Source organism: Triticum aestivum, chromosome 2B (genome assembly GCF_018294505.1).
Source record: "Triticum aestivum cultivar Chinese Spring chromosome 2B, IWGSC CS RefSeq v2.1, whole genome shotgun sequence".
NCBI lineage: Eukaryota > Viridiplantae > Streptophyta > Magnoliopsida > Poales > Poaceae > Triticum > Triticum aestivum.
In genome coordinates this window covers 704,041,136-704,055,476 of record NC_057798.1, presented here as the reverse complement: position 1 = coordinate 704,055,476, position 14,341 = coordinate 704,041,136, and the positions used below count along the sequence as shown (strand labels likewise).

General features: G+C 44.4%; 1 protein-coding gene across 1 annotated transcript; it reads right to left on the bottom strand.

The window, feature by feature from the left end:
* Positions 1–323: 323 nt before the first annotated feature.
* On the bottom strand, positions 324–3,971 carry LOC123046832 (26S proteasome regulatory subunit 6B homolog). Its single transcript, XM_044470259.1, has 6 exons — positions 3,399–3,971; positions 2,499–2,729; positions 1,843–2,001; positions 1,387–1,539; positions 883–966; positions 324–614 (listed from the first exon to the last, which is right to left on the bottom strand). The coding sequence occupies exons 1-6, from the start codon at positions 3,888–3,890 to the stop codon at positions 480–482; spliced, it is 1,254 nt and encodes a 417-aa protein (XP_044326194.1). The 5' UTR covers positions 3,891–3,971; the 3' UTR covers positions 324–479.
* Positions 3,972–14,341: the final 10,370 nt, after the last annotated feature.

Below are 14,341 nucleotides of genomic sequence, written 5' to 3'. Positions count from 1 at the left end.
TTTACTGAAATGTCGGATTTTCGTACATTAGTTTTTAATGAAGTATTTATCAGGAATGGAGGTAGTACTACAACTTCAGTACTAAGTCAGCGACAAGGGTATATGTTGGTCCAACATGGAAAAGTTAAATTTAGAAATAGTGTTCCTATTTAACTGGGGAAGACAATCACAACATCGACCACAAGCGCGCAATGGTCAAGCGAAACTTGGCAGACAAGTACTCCCTCCGTTCCAAAATAGATGACCCAACTTTATATTAAAGATAGTACAAAGTTGAGTCATCTATTTTGGAACGGAGGGAGTAGCTTACAACACTCGTGAGATTGAACGTGCACGCCCTTTATACTTTTCCAACTAGAAACACAAAATAAAACAGTAGTTGAATCTGATCAAATAGATTGGGGGCATGCAGGATACAAGGATATTAACGTCGCATAGAGGCTGACTATCCACAAATTCATCTCTAACACTTCGTTGCCTCACTTGTAGAAGTCAAAATCTGTATCAGGCTTCTTGACGTTGGTTCGGTAACCCTTCTCGAAGTCCTTGGGGAGAATAACATACCGATTTTTCCGAACAGCATGCATGCCAGCTTCCTGACAAATAGCGGTTATCTGAAAAAGAACAGGATGAATATTAAACAGGATTCCAGCAATTACATAATAACATGTATAATAAGGCCTTACTACTGCTATTATAGGTGTCGATATGAATCGAATCTAAGGCGGGCACAAGGCACATTTACTATGATAAACTTGAAGGGTAAAGGATTTAAATGATTGTTATCATGACCTAATTAATCAGAGGCAATGAAATTTCTTATGATGCACTAGGACCAAGTGAAGATCTAAAGACTCTTCAACATAATGAAAAGGTACTCACATCTGCAGCGCTGATTTTATCCGGTCTTGAGACATAATCTTCCAAATCAACCTCGTCACTCAAATTCATTTTAGAAGTACAAACCTGAAAGGAAGGAAGGAGGCCATCATAATTACCAAATGCACAAGCAAACATATAAATCTTAGAAAGGACCAAGAAATTAAGATTTTCAATAGCTAGCTATTGTTTGTAAAATGCAAGCTCGTAACTAATTAGTTAATAGTCAGAGCTCTACGTCAATTTATCCATAATAACTATGGTACAAAAAATCACCAGTGCAACCAAAAGACGTGCCTTCTTAAGCAACATTTTTTGAAGATTAATGTTTGAGAACCATTTAAAGCTCTAAAGATAATGACAGAAAGTGCAACTATGAAATACAAGACCATCAATACAAACTACTACATTCAAATTATTATGTAATATAGAGAAGATTTTCCAAACAAGATGTATCAGCAACATCTTTGAAAAGCATACCAAATAAGCATTTGCAAAGAAACTTACTTGGAAAACAAGCCTCTTCTGCCTCCGGTCTGGCAGAGGGAACTCAATTTTCCTGTCCAGTCTTCCTGGACGCAGAAGAGCAGGATCTAGAGTATCTGCCCGATTGGTCGCCATTATAACCTTCACATTCACCGTCTGATCAAATCCGTCCATCTGCATTGCATACAAAATTGACAATGAGTTACGACACCTTAAGGCATGAGAAAGTTGCATGCAATAGCCTCAACAATAGCCTTTTCAGGAAGTTACTTTCTATCCTTAAGAACCCGCAGATATTAATTCTAAGAGCATGTATAGATTTTGTAAATTCAAATTAAACAACTGAGCTTTGCAATGTAAGTCAGTGACTTTTTCTTCACTTACATCTATATGCATGTTCCAAATGCATTTTTTTCAAGGATTTGAAGTGGCAAATAACTTAAAATCCAGTAAATTTATTATAGCTGGAAACTTTACCTGATTGAGCAGCTCCATCAAAATACGCTGAACTTCTCGGTCAGCCCCAGTCTGAGCATCGAATCGGGCAGTTGCTATAGCGTCAACCTCATCAATGAATATTATAGCCGGCGCATTTTCTTTAGCTAAGCGGAATACATCTCGAACCATCCTTGGGCCCTAAGATGAGATGAATGATGCAATGCATTAACAAAAGAACTGATAAGTAGAAAACAGAAGAAAAGCTTCACATACCAAATTCTTGTGTAAACCCTAATAAGGATGTATGAACCACTTGATACCAAAACATTCAGAAGCATACTAATATCGCTGACAGCATGAATTGTAGGCTATATTCACATTAGTTTACTTGCCTTGGTAATGCATAGAGTAATAATATAATTTGCATGTTAGAAGGAAGTTGTATCAGATGTTCAAAGTTTTGTTCTTGTCTCCTCGTGTTAACAGATCTCCCCAAAAAACTTCAGTTAAAAACAAGTGCAACTTTTTTTTTTGCAAACTGGGAATCTTGAGCGTATAAACAGTGAAACCTAGCAATCTAGGCATCTATTACATTGTCAAAGCTTAACACGTGCAATAATTTTTGTAACAACGAAAGGGCAACCAAATGGAGAAACAAGGTTAATAAATGAATGTTACAACTATCTGCATCTTACCTCACCCAAGTACTTCTGCACGAACTCTGAACCAACCACTCTGATAAAAGCAGCAGTAGTGTGATGTGCCACAGCTTTAGCAAGCATGGTCTTGCCAGTGCCTGGAGGACCATAGAGAAGCACCCCTCTTGGAGGATCAATACCAATCTGCTTGTACAACTCATGGTGTGTCAATGGTAGCTCAACTGCCTCCCGAATTTCTTGTTTTTGAATATCACATCCTCCAATGTCCTGGACATAATCACAACATTAAGAATATCACATCCTCTCAGCAAACATTTTAATAAAATGTTCAATATTGGTTAACATTAAGGATAGGAAAATAAGACATATGATCAAATCACTGCACGGACATACAGATGCTGAAGTAAGAAAACCTCAAGACTGACTGGCTGAGCTTCTACTGAGATGAAGTTTGTATGTTTCTGATGTTTCTTTGCTTTACTAATTTTATGCTGTATTAAGCAATTCAAGCATAGAATGCACTAACACCAACTCGGCTCTAATGTGTAACATGGTCCACAATATAGCACAGCCCCTTCCAGATAATCTGACATGTGTATCCCAGGCTGGCTTTGCGTGTTCTCTCTCTGCCACTGAACTACTGTTAACGCTCTTTCTCTCTCTGTATCGCTGGTTGTGTGATGTGTGAGGTGAACTGAGAACTGAAAATACTAAGTAAATTCCCACGACACCATGCAGAGAAAATAAAATGTTTATCCTAACAACAATATACACCGATTTCAAATACCACGATGGAACAACAATCGCTATGTGGGACTAATACTAGATCCCTAAAATCTGGAATTAAGAAATTATCCTCCACGGGGAATTTGACAGACAACGTAAACAAAATTCCTTGGGGTTCATACGGATCTGAGAAATCCATGAGAAACTCACCGAATATAGGACGTTGGGCTTCTCCGATGAAGCGAGCAGCGATATGCTGGAGTCGGCCTCGGGCGGCAGCACATCGACGAGCGCGTTGGAGTGGCGGTGCAGGGCGACGGACGCCGACGGCTTGAGCAGCTCGCGGTTGATGGTGCTGAGGATCCGCACATAGTAGTTGCTGCCGGTGGTGGATCCGACGATGCCGTTGTTGCCGTCGACCATCTCCATGAACTGGCCGATGACGAGGGGCACGGACTGGATCCGCTTGACCTCCTCCTGCGCGCGCAGCAGCTCGCGCTTCAGGTTCTTCTGCTCGTCCTTGACGTACTCCTCCTGGATCTCGACGAACTCCATGTGACGCTGGAGCGATTTGAGACGGCCGTAGAGGTCGTCGTCGTCCTCGGCCGCGGCGGAGGAGGAGGCGCAGTGGGCGGCGGTGGCCGGGTAGGAGGGCGGGGGCGCCGACGGGAGGGCCGCGGGAGGGTTTGCTACGGTCGCCATGGCTAGGGTTTGGTGTCCGCTGGAGGCAGGGTCGGGCTTTTTTTAACACGAGACTGCGAGAGGGGCAGGGCAGGGCCGGGCTCGGAGGCGGAGAGGCGAGGGCGATGCGGATCAGTACTCCGGCTGCGATCATGCGACCAGGCATCAGGACCGTTGGATCGTGAACACATGGTACAGATCAAGCACTGGTTAGACTTGACGGAACATCTTGCGCTTTGAACCCTCGAAAAAGAGAGCAACTCCAGCACGTATTGGCCTCCTTTTGGTTTAGCGGAATTTCATGGGAATTCTATGCTCTCCTTTGATTTACAGGATTTTTTAGGAATTTATTAAAATAATACTCCCGCAGTTCCATAATATAAAAACGTTTTTAACACTACACTAGTGTCAAAAACATTCTTATATTATGGGACGGACGGAGGGAGTATTGTATAAATTTTGTAAGGAAATTTTATTTGGAGTCCTTTGGTTTGTAGTAATGGATTTTTATTCCTATGTATGATAGGAATCAATTCTTCATATTTCTTTTTTTTCCGCGATAAATTCTTCATAGTTCAATTAAAGGAAAAAAAAGTTATTTCGGACTAAATGAAGAATTTCTTATCTTATGCATTTAATGATATCTTTTTTTTCATGGGAATTGAGATACGCATAACAGTGTTGACGTTATGTTATACAAACCATAATTTTATAATTTCCTGGTCGGTCTTGCCATCGAGGTATACGCAAGAGTTGTGTGTGTACTTGTAGATCATCACGAAGCAGATCTTGCGCTCCTAATACACAAACAAGATTCCCTCTTCGGCACTTCCCTCTCGATCATAGCACCAATTCATCCAAGATTGTTAGTTTATTGCTTACTCATTAGGGAAGGAGGCAAGGGGAGTTTAGTGCTCTCGATCGAGGATCTCAATGTCCCTCCTGTCTTCGTCGCCCTCCTTCTCACCCAAGGCGAGATGATTGTGGGCGGAGCAGAGCTAGCTGTGTTGCAACACCATCCTCGTGGTGATACAATCCTTGTTCAAGACCCAACATAGAGGCCTTGGCGACGCAGTCCACACAGGGGGAGAAGACATATGCTTGTTCTTTTCTATCTCTTTGTTGGAGTTGAACATGAGGAGGAGAGGTGTTGGACGAAAGAGGAGAACATGAATAATAATGGGCACTACCCATTGACAAGTGGGTCATTTTAGTTTTTTTCCTGAGCTATCTGCCATGTCAACAACATGCTGATAAAACCACCCTGAAAAGCACTATCCAGAGGTCCCAGTGGTTATTTGATTGATTCATGAAACCCGAGGGGGTCATGTTGACTTATTTCCGACGTAGATACGGTAGATTTTTCTCACTGGTTGAACCTACGGGGAATATCGTAGACCTGTGACAAAACACTTATGGACTTCATGTACATACATATCTCCTCCGTGAATTGTACCCAATCCAAACCCTTCTAACAGCCCCCCCCATCCCCCATTTCTCCCTGGGGCTCCATGTCAAACCGTAAGTTCAATTGTTGGATTAATTATACATCTCTGGGATGCCATTAGCAGGAACAAATTGCATCTAGATCACCTAAAAGCATGAACAGAGAAGGGTTTAGGGGATCATTACATGTCACGGCAGTGGACATGATCGCCTGCTCGATGCAGGCGTGATGTAGGGGTGATGTAGTCTAGGTAGAAGTCCTCCTCAACGTCCTGATGCCCTCAGGACGCCACCGGCACTGCCCGGGACGGCAGCGGCGGCTGGAGTAGGTCTTCCCGTCGCTGCAGCGTTCCCCTTGATCGGATGGGGTGAGAGAATATCAGGAGGGGAGTGAAAACGTACGAGAATTGTGATCGCGCAGGCTGCCAACCCTCTCTCGTACCCCCTTTTATCTAGCGCTGGCGACAGGGGACCTAAACCATTAGTTGGTTTGGATGCCCTCGATCAGGGCGCCTTAGTTGGGATAAAAAGCCCACGTACGTTCGTATGTGGGGCCTTTTTCATTAACGTTATCTTCCTCTCTTTTTTTCTTAAACTAATAGATCTAACTGCCTGTTTAAGCCGTCAGATCAGAACCAACATTCTCCCCCTTGATCGTTAGGCTTAACTTCATTCGCCCATTCTACATAGGAATGATGTACCAAAGTGAGGTGTTACAACAGCTCGAAACGCCATAGAACCTCAACACTTATAGCACACCCACCTACTTCGAAATGGAAAACATTTTGCTAATTGGGGAGTGGTTTATTTTAATTGTCCTCTTATTCCAGAATCAGCAGGCTTCCAGTAGTCCCATGCCAGCAACATGCTCACAAAAAGTACTGGGTGGTAAGCCTTTTGTTAGCGGATCCGCAAGCATATGCTCCGTTCTTATATGTTTAACATCAACTGTTTGATCCTGGATTCCATCTTTCACAACACGAAACTTTATGTCAATGTGTCTGGCAGCATTACTTGACCTGCTATTACTCGTATAGAAAACTGTTGGTTCATTATCGCAGTACAATAAAATTGTTTTAGATATGTTGTCAACCACTTTAAGTTTGGGAATAAAATTCTTTAGCCATACAGCCTGCACGGTGACTTCATAACATGCTACAAATTCTACTTGCATCGCAGATCAAGCAGTTAACGTTTGTTTGGAGCTTTTCCACGATATAGCTCCTCCCCGCGAGTGTGAATATATAACCTGATGTGGATCTCATACTATCCACACACCTGGCAAAAATCAGAGTCTGAATAACCAACAATTTCTAGGTTATCAGTTCTTTTATATGTAAGCATGAAATCCTTAGTTCCTTGCATATAACGCAAGACTTTCTTTGCGGCCTTCTAGTGGTCCGGTCCTGGATTTGATTGGTATCTGCCAAGCATCCCGGTTACAAAACATAAATCTGGGCGTGTACACACTTGAGCATACATGATGCTTCCAATAGCTGAAGCATAAGGAACCGACTTCATCTGATCAGTTTCACATTGGTTCCTCGGACATTGAAATGTCCCAAACTTATCGCCCTTAACTATAGGAGCAGGTGAGGGTGAGCACTTATGCATATTGAATTTTTTTCAGTACTCTCTCAAAGTATGCCTTTTGAGATAGTCCTAACGTTCCTCTGGACCTATCTCGATGAATCTCGATGCCGAGGACATACGAGGCTTCACCAAGATCTTTCATATCAAAACTGGATGACAGAAAATTCTTGGTCTCATGCAACATATCCTTATCGCTACATGCCAATAATATGTCATCAACGTATAGGACTAAAAATGTGAACCTACTGCCTTTAAACTTAACGTATATGCAGTTGTCCACAACATTTTCGGTGAAACCAAAAGTTTTGATAATTTTATCAAACTTGAGGTACCACTCTCTTGAAGCTTGCTTCAAGCCATAAATTGATTTCTTTAGACGACATGCTAAATGTTCCTTCCCTTCCACAACAAAGCCTTCTGGGTGAGCCATGTAAATGTTTTCTTTTAAGTCACCATTTAGAAATGTCGTTTTAACATCCATTTGGTGTAGTTCTAGGTCGTAATGAACTAATGCCATCATGATTCTGAAAGAATCCTTGGTTGACACAGGAGAGAAGGTTTGCTTATAATCAATGCCTTCTCTCTGTGTATACCCTTTCGCCACTAGCCTTGCCTTGAACCGTTCGACATTCCCTTTAGAATCATACTTGGTTTTGTAGACCCACTTGCAGCCTACTTTCTTAGCTCCATCGGGAACTTCTACTAAGTCCCATACGTCATTTGAGCCCATAGATTTCAACTCGTCTTCCATGGCAACCAACCATTTGGACGAATTTTCGCTTTTAATGGCTTCCTTATATGAGGTTGGATCCTCCACCTTTCCCACATCATTCACGTCCTCCATCAGAAAAGTGATATAATCATCTGATATGGCTTTCTTCCACTCACACTGTGGTCTACCCATGGGCGGAGGTGGTGGTGGAACATCATCATTTTCATTATTTTCTTGGAGATCCTCATTTGTGTTTGGATTCTCATTTTTAGTTTCTGGATCACCATTCGATTGAGAGACTGAATCGTGAGATTTAGGATCATCAGATGTCACATTTCTTCATATAGGAAAAACAATCTCTTGGATAGTCGGGGATGGCACACAAAGCCGCTTCTCCTCAAGATCGATCTCCCTTAAATTTGTGACCTCATTATCCTCAAAAAATACCGCTTGTCTAGTCTCCACAAACTTGGTGGTGTGTGATACGTCTCCGACATATCTATAATTTTTGATTGTTCCATGCTATTATATTACCCATTTTGGATGTATATGGGCTTTACTTTACACTTTTATATCATTTTGGGACTAACCTACTAACCAGAGGCCCGACCCGAATTGCTGTTTTTTTGCCTATTTCAGTGTTTCGAAGAAAAGGAATATCAAACGGAGTCCAAACGGGATGAAACCTTCGGGAGCGATCTTTTTGGAACAAATGCAAACCAGGAGACTTGGAGTGGACGTCAGGCAACGACCAAGGCGGCCATGAGGGTGCCCGGCGCGCCCTAAGGGGGTGGGCGCGCCCCCCACCCTCGCCCCTCGAGCGTCCACCGACCTACTTCTTCCTCCTATATATATCTACGTACCCCGAAACCATCCAGTAGCACCACGAAAACCTAATTCCACCGTCGCAACCTTCTGTATCCGCGAGATCCCATCTTGGAGCCTTCGTCGGTGCTCCGCCTGAGGGGGAATCGACCATGGAGGGCCTCTACATCATCTCCAAGGCCTCTCTGATGATTTGTGAGTAGTTTACACAGACCTTCGGGTCCATAGTTGATAGCTAGATGGCTTCTTCTCTCTCTTTGATTCTCAATACGAAGTTCCCCTTCCTCTTGTTGGAGATCTATTCGATGTAACTCTTTTTGCGGTGTGTTTATCGAGATCCGATGAATTGTGGGTTTATGATCAAGTTTATCTATGAGAAGTATTTGAATCTCCCCTGAATTCCTTTATGTATGATTGGTTATCTTCGCAAGTCTCTTCGAATTATTAGTTTGGTTTGGCCTACTAGATTTATCTTTCTTGCAATGGGAGAAGTTCTTAGCTTTGGGTTCAATCTTGCGGTGTCCTTTCCAGTGACAGAAGGGGCAGCAAGGCACGTATTGTATTGTTGCCATCGAGGATAAAAATATGGGGTTTATACCATATTGCATGAGTTTATTCCTCTACATCATGTCATCTTGCTTAATGCGTTACTCTGTTCTTATGAACTTAATACTCTAGATGCAGGCAGGAGTCGGTCGACGTGTGGAGTAATAGTAGTAGATGCAGAATCGTTTCGATCTACTTATTGTGGACGTGATGCCTATATACATGATCATGCCTAGATATTCTCATAACTATGCACTTTTCTATCAATTGCTTGACAGTAATTTGTTCACCCACCGTAATAATTATGCTATCTTGAGAGAAGCCACTAGTGAAATCTATGGCCCCTGGGTCTATCTTTTATCATATAAGTTTTCCATCTACTTTTATTTGCATCTTTTATTTTCCAATCTATATCATAAAAATACCAAAAATATTTATCTTATCTTATTATCTCTATCAGATCTCACTTTTGCAAGTTTCAGTGAAGGGATTGACAACCCCTTTATCGCGTTGGTTGCGAGGTTCTTGTTTTTTGTGTAGGCGCGTGGGACTTGGAAGGAGCCTCCTACTGGATTGATACCTTGGTTCTCAAAATTGAGGGAAATACTTACGCTACTTTGCTGCATCACCGTTTCCTCTTCAAGGGGAAAACCAACGCATGCTCAAGAGGTAGCAAGAAGGATTTCTGGCGCCGTTGCCGGGGAGGTCTTTGCTCAAGTCAAGACATACCAAGTACCCATCACAAAATCAACTCCCTCGCATTACATTATTTGCCATTTGCCTCTCTTTTCCTCTCCCCCACTTCACCCTTGCCGTTTTATTCGCCCTCTCTTTCCCGTTCTTGTGTGTTGGATTGCTTGTCACGATGGCGCAAGATAATACTAAATTCTGTGACTTTTCCAATATCAATAATAATGATTTCCTTAGCACTCCGATTGCTCCTCTTAATGATGTTGAATCTTGTGAAATCAATACTGCTTTGTTGAATCTCGTTATGAAAGATCAATTCTCCGGCCTTCCTAGTGAAGATGTCGCTACTCATCTAAACAACTTTGTTGATTTGTGTGATATGCAAAAGAAGAAAGATACGGAAAATGATATTGTTAAATTGAAGTTATTTCTGTTTTCACTTAGAGATCGTGCTAAAACTTGGTTTTCATCTTTGCCTAAAAATAGTATTGATTCATGGAATAGTGCAAAGATGTTTTTATCTCTAAGTATTTTCCTCCCGCTAAGATCATCTCTCTTAGAAATGATATTATGAATTTTAAACAACTTGATCATGAGCATGTTGCACAATCTTGGGAGAGAATGAAATTAATGATTCGCAATTGCCCTACTCATGGTTTGAACTTATGGATGATCATACAAAACTTTTATGCCGGTTTGAATTTTGCTTCTAGAAATCTTTTAGATTCGGCCGCGGGAGACACTTTTATGGAAATCACTTTAGGAGAAGCTACAAAACTCCTTGATAATATTATGGTTAATTATTCTCAATGGCGCACCGAAAGATCTACTAGTAAAAAAGTTCATGCTATCACTACTAGGGAAAAGCCTAGCAGCAGCGCAGGTTTTAGGCCTATCAGTAGCGCGTGCTGGTGCACTACTGGTACGACGCTACAGCTAAAGGTTAGCAGTAGCGTGCCTTAACCCACTCTACTACTATATCGACTTAGTAGTAGCGCTTTCCTAGAGGAGTGCTACTGGTAATTAGTAGTAGTGCTTCTCCCTACCCGCACTAGTACTATTATTTCGTATTTTATTTCTTTTTTATTTCATGTTGTATTCATACACCCTTACACAAGTTTCCATACAACAGGAATTTAGAGATTGGTTTTACACATAATGAGTTATTACATCACGGGGTGAAAGAACCGTGGACTAGTTTCAAGTGGATGTCCATCCACTTGAAACTAATCCGCGGTTCTTTCACCCAATGATATAATAAATATCATCATCATCATCATATCATTAACAACTTATCATCATAATACATCATTGTCATATAACACCTCCTCAAGATCATCGTTTTCATCAATGAGACATCACATAGCAAATTAGTCACTAGTCGTAAGCACAACTACTCCTCATCATCAACTCTAACACATTGTACCATATAATAAACATATTGTACCTCATATGTGACGCCCCCGATTCAATCGTACACTAATCATGCACGCAAATGTGTACGATCAAGATCAGGGACTCACGGGAAGATATCACAACACAACTCTAAAACATAAATAAGTCATACAAGCATCATAATACAAGCCAGGGGCCTCGAGGGCTCGAATACAGGTGCTCGATCATAGACGAGTCAGCGGAAGCAACAATATCTGAGTACAGACATAAGTTAAACAAGTTGCCTTAAGAAGGCTAGCACAAACTGGGATACAGATCGAAAGAGGCGTAGGCCTCCTGCCTGGGATCCTCCTAAACTACTCCAGGTCGTCGTCAGCGGGCAGCACGTAGTAGTAGGCACCTCCGGTGTAGTAGGGGGCGTCGTCGACGGTGGCGTCTGGCTCCTGGACTCCAGCATCTGGTTGCGACAACCAGAAAGAAGGGAAAGGGGAAAAAAAGGAGGGGGAGAAAGCAACCGTGAGTACTCATCCAAAGTACTCGCAAGCAAGGAACTACACTACATATGCATGGGTATATGTGTAAAGGGCCATATCAGTGGACTGAACTGTAGAATGCCAGAATAAGAGGGGGATAACTAGTCCTATCGAAGACTACGCTTCTAAGTCCTCCAAGTAGCATCTCCACTGTAGAATCTCCAAATAGCAACTCCAAGTAACAACTCTAGTAGCATCTCCAGCAGCATCGCAGTAGCATAATCCTACCCGGCGATCCTCTCCTCGTCGCCCTGTAGAAAAGCGATCACCGGGTTGTCTGTGGAACTTGGAAGGGTGTGTTTTATTAAGTATCCGGTTCTAGTTGTCATAAGGTCAAGGTACAACTCCAAGTCATCCTGTTACCGAAGATCACGGCTATTCGAATAGATTAACTTCCCTGCAGGGGTGCACCAACTTACCCAACACGCTTGATCCCATTTGGCCGGACACACTTTCCTGGGTCATGCCCGGCCGCGGAAGATCAACACGACGCAGCCCCACCTAGGCACAACAGAGAGGCCAGCACGCCGGTCTAAACCTAAGCGCGCAGGGGTCTGGGCCCATCGCCCTGAGCACACCTGCACGTTGCGTGGGCGGCCGGAAGCAGACCTAGCCTAGCAGGCGTTCCAGTCCAATCCGGCGCGCGCCGCTCCGTCGCTGACGTCTGAAGTGCTTCGGCTGATACCACGACGTCGGGATACCCATAACTACTCCCACGTAGATGGTTAGTGCGTATAGGCTCGTAGCCAACTCAGATCAAATACCAAGATCTCGTTAAGCGTGTTAAGTATCCGCGAACGCTGAACAGGGCCAGGCCCACCTCTCTCCTAGGCGGTCTCAACCTGCCCTGTCGCTCCGCCACAAAGATCCACACAGAGGGCCGTCGGGACAAAGGTCCTTTCAGCCCCCAATCCGTGAATCACTCGCGGGTACTCTTCGAGCTGACCCGACTTTAGTCACCATCTGTATAGTATGTATGTATGTATAGTATATACCCGTGATCACCTCCCGAGTGATCACGGCCCAATAGTATAGCAAGGCAGACCGACAAGAATGTAGGGCCAATGATGATAAACTAGCATCCTATACTAAGCATTTAGGATTGCAGGTAAGGTATCAACAGGTGTAGCAACAATGTCAGGCTATGCATCAGAATAGGATCAACGGAAAGCAGTAACAGGCTACACTACTCTAATGCAAGCAGTATAGAAGAGAATAGGCGATATCTAGTGATCAAGGGGGGGGCTTGCCTGGTTGCTCTGGCAAGAAGGAGGGGTCGTCAACTCCGTAGTCGAACTGGGCAGCAGCAGCGTCGGTCTCGTAGTCTACCGGAGAGAAGAGGGGGAAGAAACAATGAATACAATGCAAACAAATGCATATCGATGCATGACATGACAAGTAACGATGCTAGGTGTGCCCAATCGCGGTAGTAGGTGATACCGACGAAGGGGGAAAACATCCGGGAAAGTATTCCCGGTGTTTCGCGTTTTCGGACCGGTGAACCGGAGGGGGAAAGTTGCGTGTTCGGTATGCTAGGGGTGTGTGGCGGACGTACGGGCTGCGTATCCGGATTTGTCTCGTCGTTCTGAGCAACTTTCATGTAGAAAGTATTTTCATCCGAGTTACGGATTAAAAGATATGATTTTCTAAAGATTATATTAATTTCTGGAATTTAATTAATTAATTATTTAATTCGAAAATGAATTTATGACGTCAGCATGACATAAGAGTGACGTCAGCAGCCAACAGTTCGGTTGACTAGTCAAATTGACATGGGGGACCCACCTGTCATAGACAGTAGGTTAAACAGGGTTCAAACTAATCTAAATTCAGTTATTAAACTACTGGGCCCACCTGTCATTGTCTAATTTAGGTTAACTAAACTAATTTAATTAATTCCTGTTAATTAGGGGGGTGGGCCCCACTGGTCAGTGGCTGGGGGTTGCCAAGTCAGCAGGGTTGACTGGTCAACCCAGTCAACTGGGGCCCGTGGGGCCCGTTGGCAGTGACCCTGGTGGTAGCCCCAGGTCAGCCACGTCGGATGCCGGCGCCGGAGTTGGCTTTGGCAAGCCAAAACACGGCGGAGGACGCCGGCGAGCCTCGGGATTCTGCCACGGTGGCCCAAAACGGGTGTGGCTACTCCCGTTCAAAGCTAACGACGTCGCGCGTCGCATGGGGCTACGGGTTGGTCTCGGGGATGACCGGAACCACGCCGGCGAGCAGCGGAGGCGGCGACTCGTACGGGTGGATGTCGGAGACGGCGGAACAGTGGGCTACGGAGCAAAAGAAGAGGCTAGGCAGGCTCTACGTGCGCGGGCGAGCTAAACGGGCACTGGAGCGGGACCATTTGGTCGCCGGAAGCTCGTCGGTGATGAGCTCCCGCGGTGATGGGTTCGGGCACGTACGAGGCGGCGACTACGAGCACGTTGGGGCGAGGAGAAGAGAGCGGAGAGGAAGGAGAGCTCACCGTGGAGCACACAAGAAGGCTCGGTGGCGGTTTAGGAGCTGCAGGGGCGGCGCCGGAGACGAAGAAGATCGATGACAGCCGGAGAAGGGGACGAAGGGGATCCGATGCTGCAGCGCCTCCGAGCTCCAGCTGAGGCCTCTGGTAGACGAGGAAGGTGACGGAGGCGTCGACGGACACGCAGGCGCGGCGAGGCGGAGACTGTGGCCGCGCGATTCACGGCGGCGAGGCCATGGCGGCGCTCGGTTGCGATGGGGAAGGAGGGGGA

Coding starts and splice junctions, on each gene's coding strand:
- LOC123046832 (XM_044470259.1), bottom strand. CDS start 3,890: ATGGCGACCGTAGCAAACCCTCCCGCGGCCCTCCCGTCGGCGCCCCCG. Junction 2,730..3,398: donor AGCCCAACGTCCTATATTCG/GTGAGTTTCTCA, acceptor GATTATGTCCAG/GACATTGGAGGATGTGATAT. Junction 1,540..1,842: donor TGATGGAGCTGCTCAATCAG/GTAAAGTTTCCA, acceptor TATGCAATGCAG/ATGGACGGATTTGATCAGAC.